The sequence below is a fragment of the Aquila chrysaetos genome, chromosome 11 (assembly GCF_900496995.4).
Source record: "Aquila chrysaetos chrysaetos chromosome 11, bAquChr1.4, whole genome shotgun sequence".
NCBI lineage: Eukaryota > Metazoa > Chordata > Aves > Accipitriformes > Accipitridae > Aquila > Aquila chrysaetos.
The window spans coordinates 5,165,909-5,187,705 of NC_044014.1; the positions used below are offsets into that span (position 1 = coordinate 5,165,909).

Below are 21,797 nucleotides of genomic sequence, written 5' to 3' on the forward strand. Positions count from 1 at the left end.
TGCCACAGGCTCCGCAACCTCACCTACTGTTTATAGAAAAGCCAGGTTTTTAGTTTGTATTTGGACACTTGCAACCAACTGCCAAAATAGCTTTCATCCTATGCTGGATTGATCAAGATATTGTATATCGTGGATACTTCAGCAAAAGGCATTGTTCTTACAAAGTAATTGAAGAAGGGTACTGGAGAGTCTTAACCTTAACTGATTTTTTTATTCCAGTTCCCTGAGGAAATGAGATTCATGCAATGAAATTGTCTGTGTCTGTCTGCCCGTCCCCTTCTCCTCTCATCCCCCTAATAACTTTGGAACTGATTGACCAATTACAACTGAGTTTGACAGGGGAAGGAGTCTCAAAGATATCAAATTCCTGTATCCCTCATGAAAGCAGGCAGCCAAGCAGAGGAGACAGCCTTAATAATGTGCCCAGGAAAGAAAGGCCAGGAAATCTACCTGGGAAAATTTTCCTCCGGATTGTGGAAGAGTTTAAGTCTAAACTTGATTTCTCATGTGTCTAAGAAGGAGCAACCACAAACCCCAACTATGTAGAAAATCAGACTTTGTTCTGCGACTCACTGAATTACTTGTTCACCATCTAGATAAATTCTATTTTTGTATGGGCAATCTCGAGACCAATACAAGAAGAAAGAAGACACCAAGTGGAGATCAGGACAGAAATATGACTTTGATTTGCATTTGCAGCCTCCATATTGATTTCCACCTCCATCAGAAAAAGTATACTTCCAAAAATTTCCTTCCCCACCCCATCTTTAAAAATCTCACTTCTAACCCCATTATCTGCCTAATTAAATTTTGGATGTATAAAACTGTTAGACCCATCTTTCGGGAGACTGTACGCTTTAATCGCAATTACATGCTGCATATTTCATGATATATATCTTTTGCGTATAATTAGGAATAAAAAATGTAATCCCAAAAAGATGTTTAATAATTTAAATCCTGAGGATTTGATTAAAAGCATTCGAGGATTGCAGATGACAGGGAAAGAACAGTGTCTCCATTATAACCAAGGGAAAAATTCAAAGATTTAAGCACTTCTTTTATTTTTCAAACCAAGCACTATAATCTTAAAAACAAAGATTTTAAACAGGAACGGATAGATACATTTCCCCAGATATATTCCTGCCATTTAATTTATAGTACAGGACCGAGGTTTTTGCACAAAGGGCCAGATGTTTCGTTCGAAAAGTTTGTCTACAAATATTTCTCACAATGTTTCCCTCCAAAATCTCATTAGCAGAAATTAATGTACTCTGACAGAAACAGGGCATTTATCTTAGCACTCAGGCAGCATCACCTCCCAGGGATCGTGTGTTTGCAGGCCACTACATAAAGCCTTTGCGTGAAGAATCGAACAATCTCAACATAAAAAAATATAGATGGAAGAGAAAAAGCCAAAGTCATGTTCTCAGAACATGTAATTTACAAATACAAGAGATATTTATACTATCTTATTACAGTCTGTGTCACCAGTTGACATCTTTTCATGATGCAGAGGACGGTATGGATTATCACTAGCAAGTAAAAAATTAAAAACAGTAACTTTACATATTAAAGCAAATATCAAAGAATAGGTTATGTGTCATCATGGGACTGGGAATAGGGAGGCCTCTCCCACTTACAAATACCATACGTGTCTGCTTCCAGGGAAAATATACCTGCAGCTTCTCAACAGCTTCGTAGCAACAGACGAGCATCCTACAACGCACAAAGCTGCACATGTAGCACTGCAGCAACTGCAGCTATCGACTCCCCAGCAGAACATGACATGTCTGTGTGGGACAAGAAAACCGATTCATCAATAACAGACATCAGAAACAGGGTGTGGAACATGCTAAGTAAAAAAAAAAATTATATATATTCCTAATGCCTCCACTCTTTTGTCTGCTTCACAGGCTACAGCTGTGCAATTTTTTCTTTTTTGAGCTTTACAAAGCAGATTACAAATTCTCTACTTAATATTTCTTAATAGTCTTTGATTTACAGGGCCTGAATTATACATTTTTTCTGCCTAGATAATACTACGTAGAAACATGATGGCACATATTATTATATTTAAAAGCATCACCTCTAAAAATGCTTGCACTTTCATCCTGTTACATCTATCCTTCACTAAAGTAGTAAATAAAGTCAATCTTTGTATTCTGTTGGAATGTCATTATGCCACTTAACAGTACTATATATCAACACAATAGTGTATGCTGTATCATGGTATAAGAAAAATTTGCATTTAAGAAGATTCATCTAAGGATCTTAACTCTCCTTTAACAATTTGGTCTCATTTACCTTTACACAGAAGCACTGTTTGTTCGATGGACGAAAAAATTACATCACAGGAATAAAAAAGATTAACTCAAATAACTCCCCACAGCAAGTCTACAGCAGAGGCAAAAAATTAAACCAATTATGTGAGCTAGGAATCAAGAAATCCGTTCAAGTCCTGCCTTTGCTCTATGACAAGGAAATTCACTTCCTTATTCCATGCCTTTGTTGACATCTGTGGAATGAGAATATTTCTTCTCTCTCAACCTTTGGCTGTCTTATCTATTTAGGGAACAAATTCTCAAGCCAGAACCATTTCTTGCAATGCATCTGTGCAGCACTGAGAATAAGGCAATTGTTGTCTTTGTTGCATTGTTGTCGCTGCAAAACAGTGGAGATTTGCAGAAAACACAAGCAGGGAAAAGCAACCCTTGCTTAGTTTAATTTAATTATTAGGAACTCTTTGGCACAAGTGAATAAATTTATTGCTTGCTTTTTACTTGATGCTACCTTGGCTCTGTTTTTACCAAAGGAGAATATAGTGGGTTTCTGTAAGTGCGGAATTGATTAAAATACACAACTACATGCCATACTGGTACAAGAGTTGTTTAGTGCCAGCCGACAGTGAAGCTAGCTGCAAGCTTAAACCATAGTTATTGTAAGACTGGTGTAAACAAAGTATTTATATAGCCAATAAGAATCAGCTACTCTGCTTTATTAACCTTACAAAAAATCAGAAATGCCTACAAAATTAGTACATACATTGAATTTAAGTATTGTGGTCTTATTTAGCAGGACAGTTCTGCAGAGCTTTCTCCCAGGTGGAGCTCCCCCCCAGCACCCACCAGCTCTGGTGCACCAGGTCACACTGACAGGGTAAGCTGGTAAGCACAGACAGATTCAAAGCTGAAACGAGTTTGCCTGTTAATGGTGGTGTGGGCCATGGAGGAAAATAAAAGCCTAAGGATTTAAAAGTTTTAAATAAATAGGAATCCCTGCCTCAGTTACAAAGAATACTAGTTTGCTGTAACAGGAGCAATGCCAGGTGAATGCATGATCAGAGACAAATTTAGCAGTGTAACAACCACAAGTGCGATCAGTACTAGCTTATCTTTCCTGCCCAAAGATGGAACCGGTTAAAGCCACACCATTCCTGGCAGATGCTTGTCCAACCTGTGCTTGAGAAATTCCAGAGATGGAGACGCTACAGCTTCTCCAGGCAATTTATTCCTGGGCTTAGCCATTCTTACACTTAGAAAGTTTTTCCTAATGTCTACACTAATCTCTGCTGTAATTTAAGCTCATTATGCCTCGTCCCAGTCCCAGTGAACATGGAGAACAGTTTATTCCCTTCCACTTTGCAGGTAATCACAGGAGACTGGAGACCTATTACATCCACCGTGTTGCTATCATGCGTTAGCACATTCATATCTTTTCATGCTATAAGAAAATGTATGATATAGTCAAAAAGTGCCACACATATAGCCTTATGAAATAAGACATATTTCACAGGAAGTGCCTTTAGCATGTCAGTCGTAAGAATATCTAGGCGGGTTCTATATTTGACTTTTCATTTCTAAATTCTAGGTATCTAAATGTATTACAAACTATCAGTTAAATACTATTTTGAACAAAGAAGCCTGACACGTTTCAGAGCAAATGTCACATTGCTGGAGGACTAGAAGTTATATCAGTTGCATATTGACTAAAAAATTACTAGCCTTGTGGTTATGATTATACTAAACAACATAAAAGCAGCTAATGGTGTAATCACCAGAACAGATGTCTGCTAGTCGAAAGAAATAGGTTCTGCTCCAGACCACTAATACCGATCACTGATGGTGGATGTGTCATTTAGGCCAACATTTGCAAGAGTATCCAATAGTAGAAACACCCAGTTTTTGGGCATCTATCTTAACCGACGCACCAGTTGAATTACTGCTGAACTTGGTGACTACATGACTCCAACTACAGAAAATCCTTAATTTTCAAGGCAGTAAAAACTACTAGACACTTACAAAAGTGTGAGACAGTTAAGGAAGATGGAGCTAGCAATATCTACACAGCTTTGTAAACATCATTCTCAAAGGCGTCACTTAAGCCTTTGTGTTTGGGGCTCAGAGTTCAGCTTTGAGCTCAGAGCAGGAACTGGTTTTGCTTGGGAAAACACCCACCTAAAGGACACTTTTTTTTTTAATATATATTTATTATAATAGCAGCAGCAGCACAAAACATCACGTCTGAGATGCAGCACAGCTCCAGACCTGTATGTGGTAACCATACATTGATTATCTTGAAGTACTGGCCAACAGAAAAAAGTACACTTACCAGCATGCTTTTGTAACATTCAGGGCACAGATGCCACTTGGCTTCTAATACCACAGTGTTATAAGGCTCTTGTGAGAGACAACCCGTGGTATTTTTTCCTGAAAGCAGTCAACAGTGATTGATGACTCTATTAGAATGACGGCTATGACTCCATGTTTTCTGTATGGCCCTCAACACCATCCAAAAAGCAATGACTTAAGGAGCTTTTTTAGATCTCAATTCCTCTGATCAAGAGTCAGTATATCCTCTTTGTTCGGCTGCTTGTTATATAGGTCAGAAAAGGCTTGTTTCATGATTTCTCCGGCTTATGAACCTCTGCCTTGACCTGCATTTCTAGAAGAGAGCTAAAAGGAAGATTAATCTTGTAAAAGAAATAGCTGTATTCCAAATGCACATATCTGTACCTAACATAGGGACACAGCTGTAGCCCTGACCAACTAACATTTCTCTTCTCTGTTATGCCTGGTTGTCTCACTATTTTCTACAGACTTTTGTTTGTTTCAAGCATTTACATAAAACACTGACACACCACAAGGAATTTTCCTACCATTTTTAAGCCAAAATGGAACTAGTAAGTCCAATCCATTTCCTCCTACGTATCTTGGGCTACCTTTGCCCACTGAAGCATGCAGATGTCGGTACATCAAACATTAACAGGTTTTTTCCCTGGATACTTACCAATGAAAAGTTGCACAGGTGGCATCGCTTCCAGGTTATGTTATGCGTCTACTTTGTTAACCAAACTATTTGGAATTCCCCTAATTCTTTCTTTGTTTCCCCCCTACGTTCTCTAGCTCTTATTTCACTTTGTTCCCCGCAGTTCTACCCCTGTAACTCCCCACACCATCCTCTCTCCATTTCACATGTTCCTTTCTCCACATCATCACTAAGCCACCTTTTCATTTGGCACAGCCTATTTCTGCCTTCACACATTATTTATTTGGTCCCATCCTCACTTCAAGGTCTCTCTTCTCCACAAGCAGGATCATCGTGGTGCTTTCAGGTAACCACAATTCATTTGTGGGCTCAATCCTGTGTTTTGTAATATCATACACTCTCAGCTGCGAGGAGATAGAGAAACAACAGATATTGCACATTTGCTCTGCAAATACATATGTATTTATACCTGCAAACACACACATTGTGGCATGGGAACCTGGAACACTTGACAGTGTTTTTAACGCAAAGTCTGCTGTTTCAGCCTACAGTTATCCCCCAAACTAGGGATTTTGCTTACTATTTCTTCTCTAGTCATTCTTGCAGAAACCTTTGGTTCCCATAGTTAGGCCCCAGACTCTATGTATCAATGCATTCCTTAAACAAACAAACAAAAATAAAAAAACAAACACCAAGGTGTCATCACATCCTAAAGTGACAGCAAACCTTCAACCTTTGCCCATCATCACCAAGTCATGTACCCTCAATGCAAAAAAAGCCAATTAAAACTGGAAGAAATAGGGATGGTACACATCTATCAGAACAGAGGCTGGATGCTACTGAGGGCATTATTCATATTTAATCCAGGAAGATGTTTATTTTTTTCAAACCTATCAAAAACAGTTTATACTATCACAGAATCCATATCTAGCTCATGACAAACTATAAAATATTCCACATAACTCATTTACTATGCCTACCTAGTAACAGCTCAAGGTTGTTAGCTTTCTGCACACACAGAGCCCAGCTTCCTCTCCATCACCACCTTCTTTGCAACGATTGGTTACTATTTCTGCTGTCAGCAAGTTTGTTCTCTTAAAGGTAATAAAGTACTCCCACTGGCTATGCAGGCACTGATAACTCAGAAGAGAAAAAGTTGGAAGTAAAGTATGAATCCAATCACCACTCCAGAATACCCACACCTTAATCATCTTTGATAAGCCTCAGGGTTTTGTTCTGTCCCTCCTTACTGTTCACTACGAAGTGAGTACTTAATGCTTAAGTACTTCCCAAACACCTGATACAAGCTACTATTAAGAGAGCAGTCTGACAGTCTGTTCTGCAGAGTTGGATGAGATTGCTTTTATCGGTGGTACTAATGAGAAAGCATTGAACTTTATTTCCACAACAATAACAGGAATGTGCAATATTGAATATATTATTTTTAGCAGAAGATGGATTTGCAGGTTAGGTTCTTGATCAGATCTACATTCCTGCTTAGAAAAAACAAACACACAGTGTTTAAGTTGTTTTTTCTAATACTACTATCCTAAGAAATTTTTAATTTGTCCAAGTTCAAGCATCTCCTCACACCCACCCCCTGCTCTAAAGAGGCTGATACAAAATTTGATTACAGATTAGACTTCTTACCAACTGACAATAAGGCAAGCAAGACATTCAGAGGAACAGCACATTTTCATGGGGTTTTGTGGCCAGAATGACATCTCCATTGTGGGGAGATTCCTCTTTTCTACAGTTCCACTTGTGTTACTCCATAAACCCTGGGCTACCAGGTCAGATCTGCAGACCTGGAACAGACCACTCAGCTGTAGGCTGAAACTCTACATTTGCTCCCCTCTACCCTCAATTCTTCCCAAGCATCATTAATTTTAAGCTTTTATGCAGTATGTGAAAGAAACCAAAGTACCATGCGTTCAAGTTCTTTCCTCCAGAAACAGTTAATGATTCTCCAATTAACGTTCAAGTCAGAGATAAACAAGCCCACCTTATACAACTTTAGACTTTCGTAGCCCTGTGAAAACATTGCCTGGAGAGCCGATGTCCCCAGGTAATTAAGAAATTCCCAGTTCATCTCACTGGAAAAAGACGAAAGGTTCAGAAATTTTCCATCAGGAAGATCTAGAACTCAAGAATTCTTGCAACTTAAAGGTTTGGTCTTAACATTTGTTTCACAAACAGTAAAGGTTGTTACACAAATTATTTGTTTACAAAAAACCTATGGATATTTATTGAACAATTATGAGGCCACTGAAAGTTTTCATAATTATATACTACAAAATGTGCTAAGTTTTCATAAAGGTATACACAAAGTTGCCTACAGGACTGAACTAATTTAGCTACAGACAGCAGATAAAGAAAACAGTTTCACTAACATTATAAGCAGGCAAGTGATGACAGATTAAGATGTACTACAATACACAAACAAGTATTTCTTAGTTAAAAACAACATCAGTACAAAGTTTGTTCTTCTCACTTCTACTGTTTTAGTTTAGACTTGTTAGGAGCAGGTGGGCACCTCTTGCAGAAAAGAAGTATCACCAGAAGTCTAAGTAGACCTGAAATAAATAAACTGTATTTCAGCAAGCAACATTTAGAGTAATCATAAGCAGGTAGAACATTTAACATTCTATAAAAGCAGAAACGTGTAGAAAGACCACTTTCACTTGTATCATGATACAATACATAAATTATTAAGTGATCAAAAAGCTGATCTCACCAAGTTTTCTTTATATAATACGGCACCATCTTGATGAATTTAAAAATGCATCATGCGGAAATGCTAAGTGATTCAAATTAATATGCAAAAAGATCACTATGAAACAACTATTAGTCTTCTGACCTAAGTAGCTTACTTTTAGAATAAACCAGAGATGACTCACACTACTGTAACATTAAAATACACGCATCATTCTTAGTGCCCTAAGGTTGGCACAAGCAACTTGTAAATGTCAGAAAAGCATATAAACCTTGTTAATGTTTTCAGAAATTCATTTAAAGATAGAAACAGGTCCAAAAAGATGCCTGTCTAAATGCATTGCAATTACGTTACAATTATTTTCCAAATACACAGATATGCTCTGTCTTTTCTCAGCTCATTACTGACTCAAACAATTTGCTCTTCTGGGATCAATTGTTTGCTAATAAATAATTGTTTACAGTCACAAAATGATATTAAGGAGTATTCTTATTAGTTTTCCTTCTACAGCCTAATAAGATTCAAAACTAGCTGATTCCCAAGAGTCTAACCTTAACCTTGCTGTGTTTAACAGCCCAGGAAATGATGAACCATCTGTTTCAGAAAATAATGGAGGGCCAAGAGGAAATATTGTTTAATTGTAGATTAACCTCCTCATACGGCAGAATGAAGCATCTACAGAATTAGCAACCATAACTAGCAATGAACAAAAATAACTTAAAGCAGCTTTTACTATTACAAGACCAACAGCAGCAAGTATTCTTTTATCACCTTTTTTTTTTTTTTAAACCCTCCCAAATGTATGTAACAAGTACAACCTAATTTTAAAAATAAATTTGAATCACCATCTTTGGATTTTTTTTTTTTTTTTTTCAATTGAGGAAGCCCCAGAAATAAATACTGAAATAGTTCTGGTTTTATTTTTCCATGAGTATCAAAATTATTTTAAAACAAACATCTGCAAGTGAGAGATAGTGTATTTACTCTTCTGCAACTTCCCTCACATCTCCACAGCGATAAAATGGCTGCTCCGAAGCAATGTACAAGTCACTTAAGGGGGGAGGAGGGGGGAAGGTCTTGAGGTTTTAAACTCAAGAACTTTGATCACTTATGTGTGTCTATTTATGTAGCCACTTAGATACTAAATAACGGAGACAACCAGATAAAGTGTAAGACAGTTTGAGTACTGGAAGAAAAAAAAAAAAAATAGCAATGACAAGCCACAGGAATTTGAAAATAAAAACAACTACTTCTGTGCTAGCATAATGAACAGTAGTGCAGTTCTCCACTGTGACAGCAATTTTTCTATGTAACATTCATGCCAAAGCAAGCTTAACAGAAATCTTTTACCTCCATCAATCAGTTTGCCCCATTTTGACAGCAACAATGATAGAAAAGCGTGTCAGAGGGCTGCAGCGAACTCCAATACATGCTAACTGTGAAAGCTTTTCCTTGATTTTACACAACCTTCCTGGAACAGTATCTAGATTCAACTTCTGACTGTGACAGCTGGGTGCATACTCAGTGCGTAAAGATTTCATTAATTAAAAGTTTTAAATATCCAAACACAGTAACATTTACTCAAATTATTCTTGAATTCTTCACTTAATTCTTGAAGCAATGAGGTAGCAGTAACTCCACCGCTTCATATAATAGCACCCATTCAAAAAGGATAAGAGTTTGACATTCTTCTCCTTCTAAACAACTAGGCACAATTTTATCCATCAGACGTCTATCAACCTACGGATATTGAAAGCTTGGGCGAACAAGATAAAATCAAAACCAACCCTACTGTCAAGCTGCGCTATCTACTTGCATCAATAATGCTATTCATGAATTTAGGAAAATTAATAAATCTTGGGATGAATGCTCAGAAAGTCTCAAATACAGGTGAAGCATACTCACTTCGGTTTTGTTTCTGCATCTGTCACTTGGCGAATATAGATACCATCTTCAGGATGTTCAATGTCATCCATTTCATACATATATGAAGAAGCTATTGCAAGGGTAGTTCCATCATTGCTGAAGGCAAGTGATGCTATGCTTGTGGGATACCGATGGAACTGACACAGCCGCTTTTTATTAAATGGATCCCAAATATTTACAAATCCATCAGAACCTCCTGAAAATTAATTTTTAAAAACAATTTGTAAATTATAATTGGGAGAAAGGTAAGACTGAAAAGATACAGCAAAGGAAAAAGAAAAAAAAAAAAGGAAGAGAGGAAATTACCTGGAATTACTTCATCGGTAAAAACACAGGGTTATACAGAGTTGCATAATTCAGTAAAGAGCACATTGAGTATTTCCCAAAATCCCTGTTAAAGCAATTAACTCTCACTGCATCAAATAATTTAAAAACCCTGCTCATTGCAAGAAATACGATTTAAATGCTTAAAAAGTAAGGGCACATGAAGTAAAAGCTGACCTGTTAAAATCAAGAGTAAAGGAATTGATGCAAGTGTTGCAAAAGATTGAGTATCTACTCTACCTGTAGCAAACGTGTTGTGGACATTGTGGAAAGAAATAGCATTAACTGGATAAATCTGCTCAATGTTGTTTTCCTTCAAACGGTGACATTTGAATGCGTATTTCTTCTTCTGGATTTCTGGACTTGGATCCAAATATTCCACCGCAACACGACCTTCAATAGAACTTAAAACATAACCCTGCCAAAAAAATTTGGAGATACACATTTTAGAAGTTTACAACTGGAAAAGAGATTGCAATACAATTTATCTTATATCCCTCTAAATTCAAATAAATGAAATGTAAACAGTCTTAAATTGTGTACAACCAGAAATTGTTTGTTACCACAGATCCATGGCATCATCAATAAAATCTGCTTCTAAGAAAGAAGTAATGAGAATATCTCAGAAAGCTTTTTTCTGCATTGCACCATAGTTTTAAGCTGAAAGTGAGACTTTTAATTACCCCCGCAGGTCCAAACACAAGTTGATTTGGGGGAAAAAAAAAAAGTGTTAAGAGTGTTAAGAACCCCTTGTATTCACCCACCTATCCCCCAGGGCCTAAATATCTGAAATATTAAGAGATACTCATGGGACTATTTAGTTTCAGAATTACATTAAAATTAGTTCAGAGCTTTATACTACCAACTAAACACTCAAGTTGAAATAGTCTTTTCAGTGAAACTTGATTATAAGTGGCATCCACTTATCCAGTTAATTACAGTCCTGACTTAGAGCAACCCGAGATGCTTTCATTATAACTTCTGAGTTGAGCCCATAATAGATCTCCAGAAGTGGGACTGTAACGATATCTAGCTACAGCAAGGTTCTTCAAAATCCTTAACACAATACAATCTGGAAGATCAGCTTGTTTTACTATAACTAGAACTTAAAACGGACAAAGCATTCATGCCAGTTCAAGACCAAGTAACTAGGTCTCACAATTCCTGTACTATCACTATGTACACAGAAAAATTCCCTTCCAAATTAGTTTGTCAGAAAAAGCTAATCATCTTGTTTTACTTCAGAAAGAGAAACACCACAAACACGCTATGTTAACCTACACAGAACAGCTGTATGATCACCTAAATTGTGCAGTTCCCCCTAGATAATGGATCATGGGTTCTTGAGTGCGTGACACAGACTCAGACTTAAAAAAAAGAAAGAAAAATATATAAACGACATTCGTACAGTTTTAATCCTGCCCCTGTTCACAGCCTACTGAAGAACCTAGGGCTACAACACATAAAGGCTGCTGAGCAACCACCAATTCTGTCTTCCTCTCTTCTACCGCAACTTTGTGGGGTCCCTTTTTCGTTTTGTTTCTTAATTACATGCCAGCATTGTGATGCATTAATAGGCTATTTTTAAAAAAGGAGACAAAATTGCCAAAAAAATGAAAACATAATATACTGCTAAGTCAGTGACAAACATTCCTAAGCTGCGCTATTAAAAAGAGTTAACCTGCAACAAGAAGCCTCGACACCATTTTTTTCTCCCTCCCAGAGTTTGATTATGAAATTTTGAAGACCAGAAATTTTTTAAAATTAAAGATGCAGAAAATTTGAAAAATAAACCACCATTATTCCTAAAGAATACTCAGCAGAAATGTAATTACTGATATGGTTCCCATACCTGTTTATTCGGAAACGCTCTGATACAGCGGGTCTGGTACTTCAGACTTGATTCTCTTCGCTGCTGAACATAACCCATGTTCCGCAAATCCCACACCAGCACTCTCCGACCTGCTGTCCCCACAATCAGTCTATCTCCAGACACAGAAAGTGTATAGACCTTTTAAAAAAAAAAAAAATTACAATATTTAACACTTATTAGCCTGGATATCCATTGTTCTTTGTACAAAATAAAATGTCAGCAATATGCAATAACAGAACAGGTGACATCTACAATAAAGTCTATAGCTATAGAATTCCCTTTAGCTTTCATTTATAACTCAAATTTGGGATAAACAGCAGTGGTGTGCAGCTGGTTAGTGATAAGACACTGATGTAGCATTTCAAAAGCTCACCCTTAATTCTGTACCCTAGCACACAGCTGAAAAAGTCAAGCCCACTGCAGTCTCATACTACATATAACTAATTTAGTAAAAAAAAAAACCCAAATTTAATACGCATTTGCTCTTGTGCAATTCTACATTTCAAGCACGTTTGTTCAGTTACCAGTCTCCAGATCTCAGCGATATCCAAATAATCTTCCACACATGAGATTTCTTCCTTTTGCTGGTATTACCAATGTTCTAAATGCTACACATGTACAGAACTATTTCTGTATCATTCAAAAGGGAAATCAGTATTATTCGAGTTTTCCTCAAAAATTATTTCAAGCATTAAATTTATTGGGTATTTCAAAGCAAGAGGAAAACAGATACAAAGTTACAGGGTGGGAAAAAGGGCATGGACATTGGAATTCATCTTTGCTTGGTATGCACAGCTTGCATTCCCCACTATCAATTCATGATCCTGCAGTTTAGTTTTACAATACCACATAATAGTTTTTCTTCTCAGTTTTCCTCCATCTGCTAATCACGTGTTTTTCTTTTTAAACAGAATACTTCAAGTTGACATTCATGTTAATAAAGGGAAACAAGTTGCCAAGAAATCATTAAAAAAACCACAGTACTTTGTATACTTTAATAAAACTAAGTGAAATTGAAGGAAGCAATATGCTTGACATCATTAAAAAAGACTACGGCTTGGAATTTCAACTCTACTCCAAAAATTGGCTCAGAGGTTCTAATTTTTGTTTATCAAATTTCTCATGAAAACATTCAACATATAAATCATTCTGTTTCCAGCTATTACTTGGGATGCAGTTAATCTGGAAATAGGTTAAGAAAAGAAAAAGAAAAAAGGTTCAGTCAAAAACTCTGTGCTAGCAAATGAATTGCAAGCTGTTGATACACAAGCAAGACAGAATCCAGCTACCTATAGCTGTCCTGTCACTGAGCTGCTAACAAGAGCCAACTATAAGAATGAGCTTTTTCAAAAGTGATCTAATGCAGCTAAATACATAGGAATCAGATATTGTATATACCTCAGATCAAGAATTGAAAGCGTAAGAGATCTGGTATCCTGCCAGAAGGCTTCAATTTACTTTTGGCATGTGCTTGTACAATTTCATTCAAGCACCTAGTTTCACTTTCTGGTTCTCTGATAAAGCCCAATAACATTACCTGGTTCTGGTAAGACTGCACTGAAATATCAGACAAAACAACTTTTCTCTTCATTTGCTCTAAACATTTCCAGAGAAACTATGTTTTCAAAAAGTTAATTTCTAATAAAAAAAACTAAGCAGACAGATGTGTATGTGAGTTGGTGTATGTGTGTGTATACATATAAAAAACTGACATATAAAAAACTTCCTTTAACCAATCCACATTCATTCAGCATGCATTCTTGTTCTAAAATGTGATTACTGAACCTCCCTCTTAAGACTGAGGTTTTAAGATGGGGAACGTCTTAAACGTTCACACATGAGTTGCCTGAAACCCCTGATGATCCCAATTGCCAAATCCAACTTGCATATAAAAAGGGCAAGAAAACTTTGAACCAACAGTAGTTACACACTTCAACAAGACAGTTTTTCAAATCTCCCTTCGTTATTGATGTAAAAATTGATCCAAAAATATTAATAAACATTTTATATAATGTGTTTGTATACATGTATGGAAACAAGGGCATGAAGAACATTAAATATCTTAAATCTTCTTTACAAACTGATGTCACACCTGTATAGTAAGTATTCTTTCTACACCACACAATCATAAATCAAATGAAACCATTGTCATGCAGTTGAGTAGGTATACACATTTATCAAAGGCAGTATTAAAAAAAAAAATGACATAATGAACCTTGCTGAACCAATAAGCAGCTTGATTCACTGTGGCTGTCCATTATATGATATTCTGTCAGTAATTTATCACAGTTCTTTACATGCTACATACAACTATAAATCAAAACTAGAAATAATGCAATTACTTTATTCTGAACAAAGGTCTTGCCAGAAGTAGATTCAGCTATGTTGTAACAAAATAGCTATTTAGATGCAATAGGGAACGTAAAGATGGCTCATAATTATGACTTGACACAATACGATGTGACAGAGCTAAATGAAATTTAAAAAAGGTATAGGCAAAAAAAAAAAATCATGTGTAAAACTATCCAGCAACCAAGTCTGTGTTTAGGAGTCTATTAAAAAAAAAAAAAAAAACCAGAAATTACTATTCTATAATTCTTTCAATGACACCATTTTAAGCAGTATAAAGATTAACATGCCATATAACCATTAGAGAAAGCTTAAGATGTTATATTTTACCGTATTTCTCTTGGTCTCTCATTAGCACAGAGGATTTTCATATTAGGAGAATGTCTGAATTTACTAGGCATTAGTACAATGGCAGGTAAATTACAGTACAAGCAATTCTGTTCAATCTTTTAATACAAGTGAAAAAACAAAGTATTATTTCAGGCAACGTAAATGACCTCCTACTAAATCTCTACACATTTTGAAATAATCAGACCTTATGACTGCCGGGATCTGATATATCTAAAAGTCTTAACATTTAAGGAAAATGATAGTGCATATTACAATTAAGCCAAGGATTATTAACGATTGTGTGTGAATTTCACATGCTGTTTTCATTAGGTTTTCCTTCCTCAAGTTCGTTTTCAATTATAAGAATTTGGTCCACCACAAGCGATGAGAATTAAGTTATGCTCTCCTATTGATGAAAGTTCATAGCCTTAACCTAAAAATTGCAATATATTCTGAATATCAATATTTTTAAATGCAATATTTTCACAGCTTAAAAACCATTAAACATAACTTTTCAAATTCGATTCCGTTTATTATTTAACATATCACCTGGAATACAGCATGCAGTACATACCTTTTCAGGTTGAGAGAAGGTTCCTGCATTACAAGGAGTTCTGGGATCCCACAGTTTAACTGTTTGATCCCAGCTTCCAGTCACCATGACATTCACTTCTGGGCAATACTCAACACACCTGATAGGAGCATCATGGGCACCAACAAGGTTTTCTGTAAGAAAACGCAACATATTGCAACTTTGCTGACTTTACAAACAGTCAGAATGTGTTGAATAAAGAATAAAAAAAGAATACACTACTGCAGTACAAACACACGATTTTCTGACATTCCCACAGGTGTATTGATATGCTAGCAGTCCCTTTAAGGATAGTTCAGTCTTCAGAAGCATAACTTTTGCAAAGATCAGGATTGTTAAATTTAAACTTATGTCTCCTGAGATAACGAAAGGAAGTTAAGAATTTTAGGCAGCCAGAGAGAACACCTTCAGAGGTATAAAGAAGTGTTCAGTATGAAATGGTATCACCACCTTTGACACAGACACCAATACAGAGAGTGACTTAAGCTTGTATATATTAGCATTATGACAAAAGAAAGAAATTAATATTACATATTAATAAAAATATTAATATAAACACTTATAGAAAGTCATCTATAATAGAATTATTTGACCTTTTTCATTACATTACTGCACACACAAGTTTGTCAAGCCCTGGCTATTGGCTGGTTCTGGCAATGACATTTGTCTCAGGCCGAGATTCGCTCTTCTCTTTAACACGCATACAAACACACACAAAAAAGTTAAGACAAACTAGCTCCATATTTTGCACTAACAAAGCACTGGAACTGTTACTGTTAAGCAATGCTTTGTTAGAAAAAACTGTAGCATAGGGCCATGATGAGACAAAGCAAAAGCTTTATATACATTCTGCCACAGATGTGAAAGATCATTCTAAATACATCTAAACCACAAACCTTTGAAAAATAACAAGCTCAGTTTGAGTTCAGCTTAGCTAATTCCCCCTCACTGAGACACAGTAGCCTATGGCAGAGCAGGATTATCACCAGAAATCCAGTTCAAGGCATCCTACAACAAGCATCTACCAAACTTTCTGGAAAACTGCCAAACAATCCCATGCTTTTAGGTGGTACTTATTAGGGCCTCTAGTTATTCTGCTGGATAAAGGTACTTATGATGTGAACCTTAAATCATCACTGTGACAAGTATATAGCTATTTCCTTTCCTTCCATTTTCACCTTAAAATAAGTAAATAAAAAAAGAAATACACATGTAAAATACATCCATGAATATTCATCACAGGAAAAGTTTAAACTCTCAGTTTGGCAGCAACAGATTCGGCCCTTCTGTTAAAGGTGTTATAGCACATTCTTCAATTACACAGTAAGAAATACTGCCTTGTTCAGTGTCTCGGTGATGAGAAAGGGCTGCATAGCAAAGGAGAATGCTGAGCACTAACACCGACAACTTAAATCAATAAAGGCTACTACTTAAAGCAAATATCCCCCATCTACAAAACTTGAAACATATTCCACTCATGTAAGCACATGCATCTGAAGCTTAGACCAGTTGTTGAGACCACTTACAGAATTCAATCTGCTTACCTTGGTCCGTGTTTAAATCGTGCATTTTCAATTGCTGATCTAATCCTCCACTCCAGGCATGGGTAGGATCCTGTAAAGCAAAAAATTTCACCTTATGACATGCATTAAGTTTCCCTGGCTGCTCTACATTTAATCTCCTAGGCTCATAACACAGGACCTGCTTTCAAGAGTTTGGGGAAGATGGGAATTAAGACAAGGGTTAAGTTCCAGCCCAGATCTAAAGAGGCAGATGACAGCAGCTTTGCAAAATGTTTAAGTAAAGCACTTTGAGCTATATGATTTTTTTTTTTTTATTTACAAGTAAAACTACAAAGAAACAAGAGCAGTTAGAGGCTGTATCAAATAATTTCTATTTCTGTAACAGCAAAATACATAACATTTATCTTTAAATGGCCATCAACCTAAGCCAGTTCCACCTAACTGAAGTTTATTCTTTCTAAAACTAACTTGGAAACTAGAAACCATTTGAGAGCCTGTGTGTTGCTCCACAGTACGATATTAGCTACGTGACAAAATGTTCAGTGAAAGACACACAAGCAGAATTAAAAATTTAAACTGATCCTTAAAACATCCAGTGCACATCAAGATCAAGTCACTGGAGGACATGCCAGAATACAATGCAAAAAAAGACGCTAGTTGAAACCTTCCATCAAAAAAAAAAAAAAAAAAAAGCAAAACAAAAAAGTGGCACCAATAAATTTAAACCAGTCATATTTCAAATCCAGTGCATTAAAAATACAGAAATCAAGTGTCTGGTAAATGGCTCACTTGGAACAATGCCATGTTTCCAAAACAGCACAGTATGAGAAGGTTAAAAAGAAAAGAATAATTGGCTATGGGCATTTACCATGAATGACGATTTCTGGCTATATACTACCAGTATGACTCTCTGTAAGAAACACGCATACAACTTACCATGCCTTAGCAGAAACAGCGCAAACCAGCTCAAATTACTTTTGCCTACCACTTCTACCAGAAACAAATTACTTGTGTGCCTGCACCCTTCACAGGAAATACCTATATTTAGGACTAGAACGACGTTCATTAAAAGAAGAATAATTGGCAGAAGCAAGCTTTTTTTTTAAACCTAGATTTTGGATAGGATTTCACTATCCCTTTAATTTCAGGGACCGACAATTTCTCACGTACCTTGGGCACTGTATGTCGATAAAATAATAAATTAAAAAAAAAAAACTTCACACACTTACGTAAAAAGCGCAGTCAAGGACAGCTCCTGAATGTTGGTATTTGAGTCTCATGGTGTTGGCAGGAACATCATAGAGCCGAACAGTTGTGTCCCAGGATGAAACAAGGAGAAACTGAGATGTATTTGGACTAAACTTTACTGATGAAATACCATCATCTGGAGTTTGATTTAGTTTGAATTCGTTTGATCCCGTCATCTGAAGACAAGACAATAACGCACAGATACCATTTTAGTAATAACAAGAACATAAGCCCAGCAAGTTAGTTAGCTGACTGATCCATCTTAAAGGTAACTTAAAGTAGACCTGAAAAGTTTACTAGCTTTTACACAGGAAAAAGTTCAGAACACCCAGATTTCTGACAAACTCTCTAAAATTCAAGATGCTGATCACTGTCCAAGACCTCAATCAATTCCTCCCCCTATAGAGAGCTTTTAAATCTAAGCATCAAATATAACATGGAATAAACAGTAAAAAAGTTTATTTTTATTATTATTATCATCTATAAGCTTAGATATTGTTACTTACAAATTTATTTTTCCCCCACTCTACTGTGTATGTGGCTGTATTTTTCAAAGTAAATATTTATAAATTACTGTGAGCATCAGGAAGTTACTTTAAAAAACACAAGCAGGCAGAAGGGAATCTGATTTTGAAAACTCCAACAAAAAGTACTGATTTGTTCCCGATTTGATATGACTGTCATATACTTCCAAGAATTGCAACTGGCTCATCTTTTAAATAGTTCTGGGCTCTCTGCAACTTTCCAATCCTTAAGCTTCCAAAAGTGCTACAAAATATTTCCAATGAAACAGCTTTAAGAATATTTTTTCCTCTTAGAGTCTAAAGAAGGTCAGATCAGAAAAGAAAGTTATGATTTGTGGGCTACTGAAATGTAGAGCAAGCATATAAATGTGACGCGATAGGAAAAAAAAAAAATCAACAATTCAATGACAGATCAATGACTCTGAAGGTAACTGCAGCACTCACTTCATAGGACTAGTTGTATGTACAAAAATTCAAAGGAGAGCAGGGGCTACGAACAGCAAATTTCAGCTGGGAAAACAGTGCAGAACTTACAAACACTCTGAAAGAAGAAACCGTTCATTACATGTACGCCAACAAAATGACCAAAACTTTTTTTAAGGCTTCAGAAAGCCTTAACAGCACATTTCCCTTATGCTGAAAGGACAGAGAAGTAAATTAGCTCAGATTCTCTATAACGCTATCACTCCTGAATTTGTACATACAACTGCAGAGGTAAGATTAGACCTCTGAGAATAAATCACGAGAGAATGAGCATATGAACTAGGACAAAGTTCAAATGTAGTGCACAATTATTCTAGTTCAGCACTTGCCAGTAACTGAACAATCATCAAGTTGTACAATAATGTGAGCACTACACATTCTTACACTGGAAAAATTTCCTAAGTGGGAGCTTTGGTAGGTGTTCTGTAAGACATCCTTCAACAAAACAAAAAAAAAAAAAAAAACCACCAACAACATACAAAGTGCTATTTCTGTTATTTCAACCTGAAGTGAGAAAAAAAATGTTTAAGAATAGGAAATAAAAAACTTCTTTCTTAACCCCTTTTTTCAGCTCTGCTTTGGGAATACTTGAGCAAAAGAGAGATAGGCTTGAGAATTTGCCACATGTATTTCTATATGAATACTATAGAGAATTTGGCAGCACCTTCATCACACTTTCAACAGTGAAATGTACCTCAGTGCGCGTTTCAGATGGATGACCAAAGACACAAAATCTAAAGAAATTCAGAACAACTAGGAGAATTAGACTGGACGTGCTAATTGCCTTGTCTACTTGCAGCAGAAAACTCAACAAGCATGAGGATTTGAGGCACCTGATACAACAGTTACTAACCAGCCCAAAAGCAATCAGCAAGCAGCACTCCAGGAAGCAAAGTTACTAACATCAGAAACCTGGAGGGATTGCAGAATTTAAATATATCCTGCCTTTTACATATGTTACCAAAAAAAAAAAAAAAAAATTTTTTTTAAAAGTCACACAAAGGGCTCTGCACATTTTCACAAATGCAACTGCTTCACAACCGGGATTGCCAGACAACAGTAATTGCCATGCCCGCCTGAAACAACAAAGTCCTGGTAAAATGTTCAAGCACCACAAGAGAGAACTCATAAAGATGACGTTACAGGGAAGATGCACACTGCAGAAACTGCGATGCTGACTAAACGACAGGGTGCACTTTTGCAATTCCATCATTCCAAAAGCTCGTTTTTACTGAGCAGATAAGAGACCAGCGCTTTTATAGCTCCTCTTAACACAGCGCACTCTATCATTTAGCTGCACGGTAAGCGTTACTCTAACAAAGCAGGCCGCTTTGTTGAAATCGACAGGACGGCCAGCCCGCACCTTCATTAAGAAGACATTAAAAGTACCGTTTTCATATTGCACGAGTTCCTCTCGCTGCTCCACGCAACGCCACGGAAAAGCTCTTTCTTCGTGCAGCTGCAGCAGCGGATCACGGAAGCACTGAGGCGTCAGAGGCACGGCCGCTCTCGCAGCCCGGTCCCGGGGAAACACGCGTCGGGATGCGGGAGATGCTGCCGGCTGCGGCGGGAAGGGAAGAGAGTGAGACCCCGAGAACCGAGGGAGGGCCGAGGCTAGCGGCGGAGAGGCTGCGGCCCCGCCGGGGAACGGACACGGAGAGCCGGGGCGCCCCGGGAAGGGCGGGAGAGGCCGTCCCCAGGCCGAGGCGCCCGCTCCGCCTCAGCGCTGCCCGGCGACGCAGGCCCGGCCGTACCACGCAGGTCTCCGCACCCACCCACCCACCCCCCGATCCGGATCCGGGGCCGGGGCCGGGGCCCGGGCCCGGGCCCGGGCCCGGTTCCCGGGCGGGCAGCCCGGTCTCACCTCAGCGTTCCGCCCGGGCCCCGCGCCTCCGGCCCGCCCGACAACCGCCGCGCACGCGCACCCACCCTCACCCCGCCCAACCGCACCGCGCCGCAACGCTATTGGCCGGTTCGAAAGGGAGGAACGAGACGTCCCGGCGTGCCCCGCGCGCCCACAACTCCCGGCCTGCCGCCGCGGGGCATGCTGGGACCTGTAGTCCGCCGGTCCCGGCGAGGCGGCGGCGGCGGTGGGGGGGGGGTCGGTCGGTCGGTCGGTCGGTCGGTCAGCCGCCTTTCCCCGTCGCTCCCGTTATCACCAGCGGCTGCTAACGGGGGTTCCTGGGCGGCGGCAGCACCGGCGTTGCGGTCCCCCGGGGGACCCGCACGGGCGGCCCCCGGGAGGGGCTGCGGCGGCCTCACCCCCCCCGCCCCGGGCTGCCCGGGGCCGCGGTCGGGGTGAGCGCCCTCCGGTTCCTCCCCCGCCACGGGAGACGGCGGCGGGCCCGGGCCCCGGCGGGTCCCAACCAGGCCACGGCGCCAGGCCGGTGCGGCGGGGTTAGGGACAGCTGCTTGCTGGGCTTTAACAACGTTAACGGGCAAACCCGAAATACGAATTATTCCCCTTAAAAAAAGAGTCCGAAAGGCGGAGCGACCGCACCGGCACCCGGTCACCTCGGTGTCCCCGCCGGCAGCGGGGCTGAGCTCCCCCCCGGCCCGCCGCTACCGCCGGGCAAGGGCAGCACCGGGCTGCAAACCGGGGGTCTGCGGCTTCAAATACGGGCTGTGAAGGGCGGGGAGAGCT

General features: G+C 38.7%; 1 protein-coding gene across 6 annotated transcripts; it reads right to left on the reverse strand.

Moving 5' to 3' along the window:
- Window positions 1-1,044: 1,044 nt before the first annotated feature.
- On the reverse strand, window positions 1,045-21,109 carry BUB3 (BUB3 mitotic checkpoint protein). 6 transcript variants are annotated; one of them, XR_005933557.1, is made up of 10 exons: window positions 21,018-21,108; window positions 20,543-20,714; window positions 18,128-18,322; window positions 16,920-16,989; window positions 15,358-15,509; window positions 12,084-12,242; window positions 10,472-10,649; window positions 9,887-10,103; window positions 6,246-7,841; window positions 1,045-4,952 (listed from the first exon to the last, which is right to left on the reverse strand). XR_005933557.1 is itself a non-coding variant. In XM_030030630.2 (9 exons), exons 2-9 carry the CDS (start codon window positions 20,549-20,551, stop codon window positions 7,832-7,834), a joined length of 990 nt encoding a protein of 329 aa, XP_029886490.1. In that variant the 5' UTR covers window positions 20,552-20,714; window positions 21,018-21,108; the 3' UTR covers window positions 1,045-7,831. The 6 variants fall into 6 exon arrangements, 2 of the variants coding, with proteins under 2 accessions (XP_029886490.1, XP_029886491.1); XR_005933556.1 differs by having other exon boundaries at window positions 1,045-5,669; XR_005933554.1 differs by having other exon boundaries at window positions 1,045-1,790; window positions 4,609-7,841.
- Window positions 21,110-21,797: the final 688 nt, after the last annotated feature.

Excerpts from the sequence above, each read along its gene's own strand:
- BUB3 (XM_030030630.2), bottom strand. Across the intron at positions 12,243-15,357 it reads CCTTCTCTCAACCTGAAAAG|GTCTATACACTTTCTGTGTC; the intron begins GTATGTACTGCA and ends TTTTTTTAAAAG. Across the intron at positions 10,650-12,083 it reads GAGCGTTTCCGAATAAACAG|GGTTATGTTTTAAGTTCTAT; the intron begins GTATGGGAACCA and ends TTTTTTTGGCAG.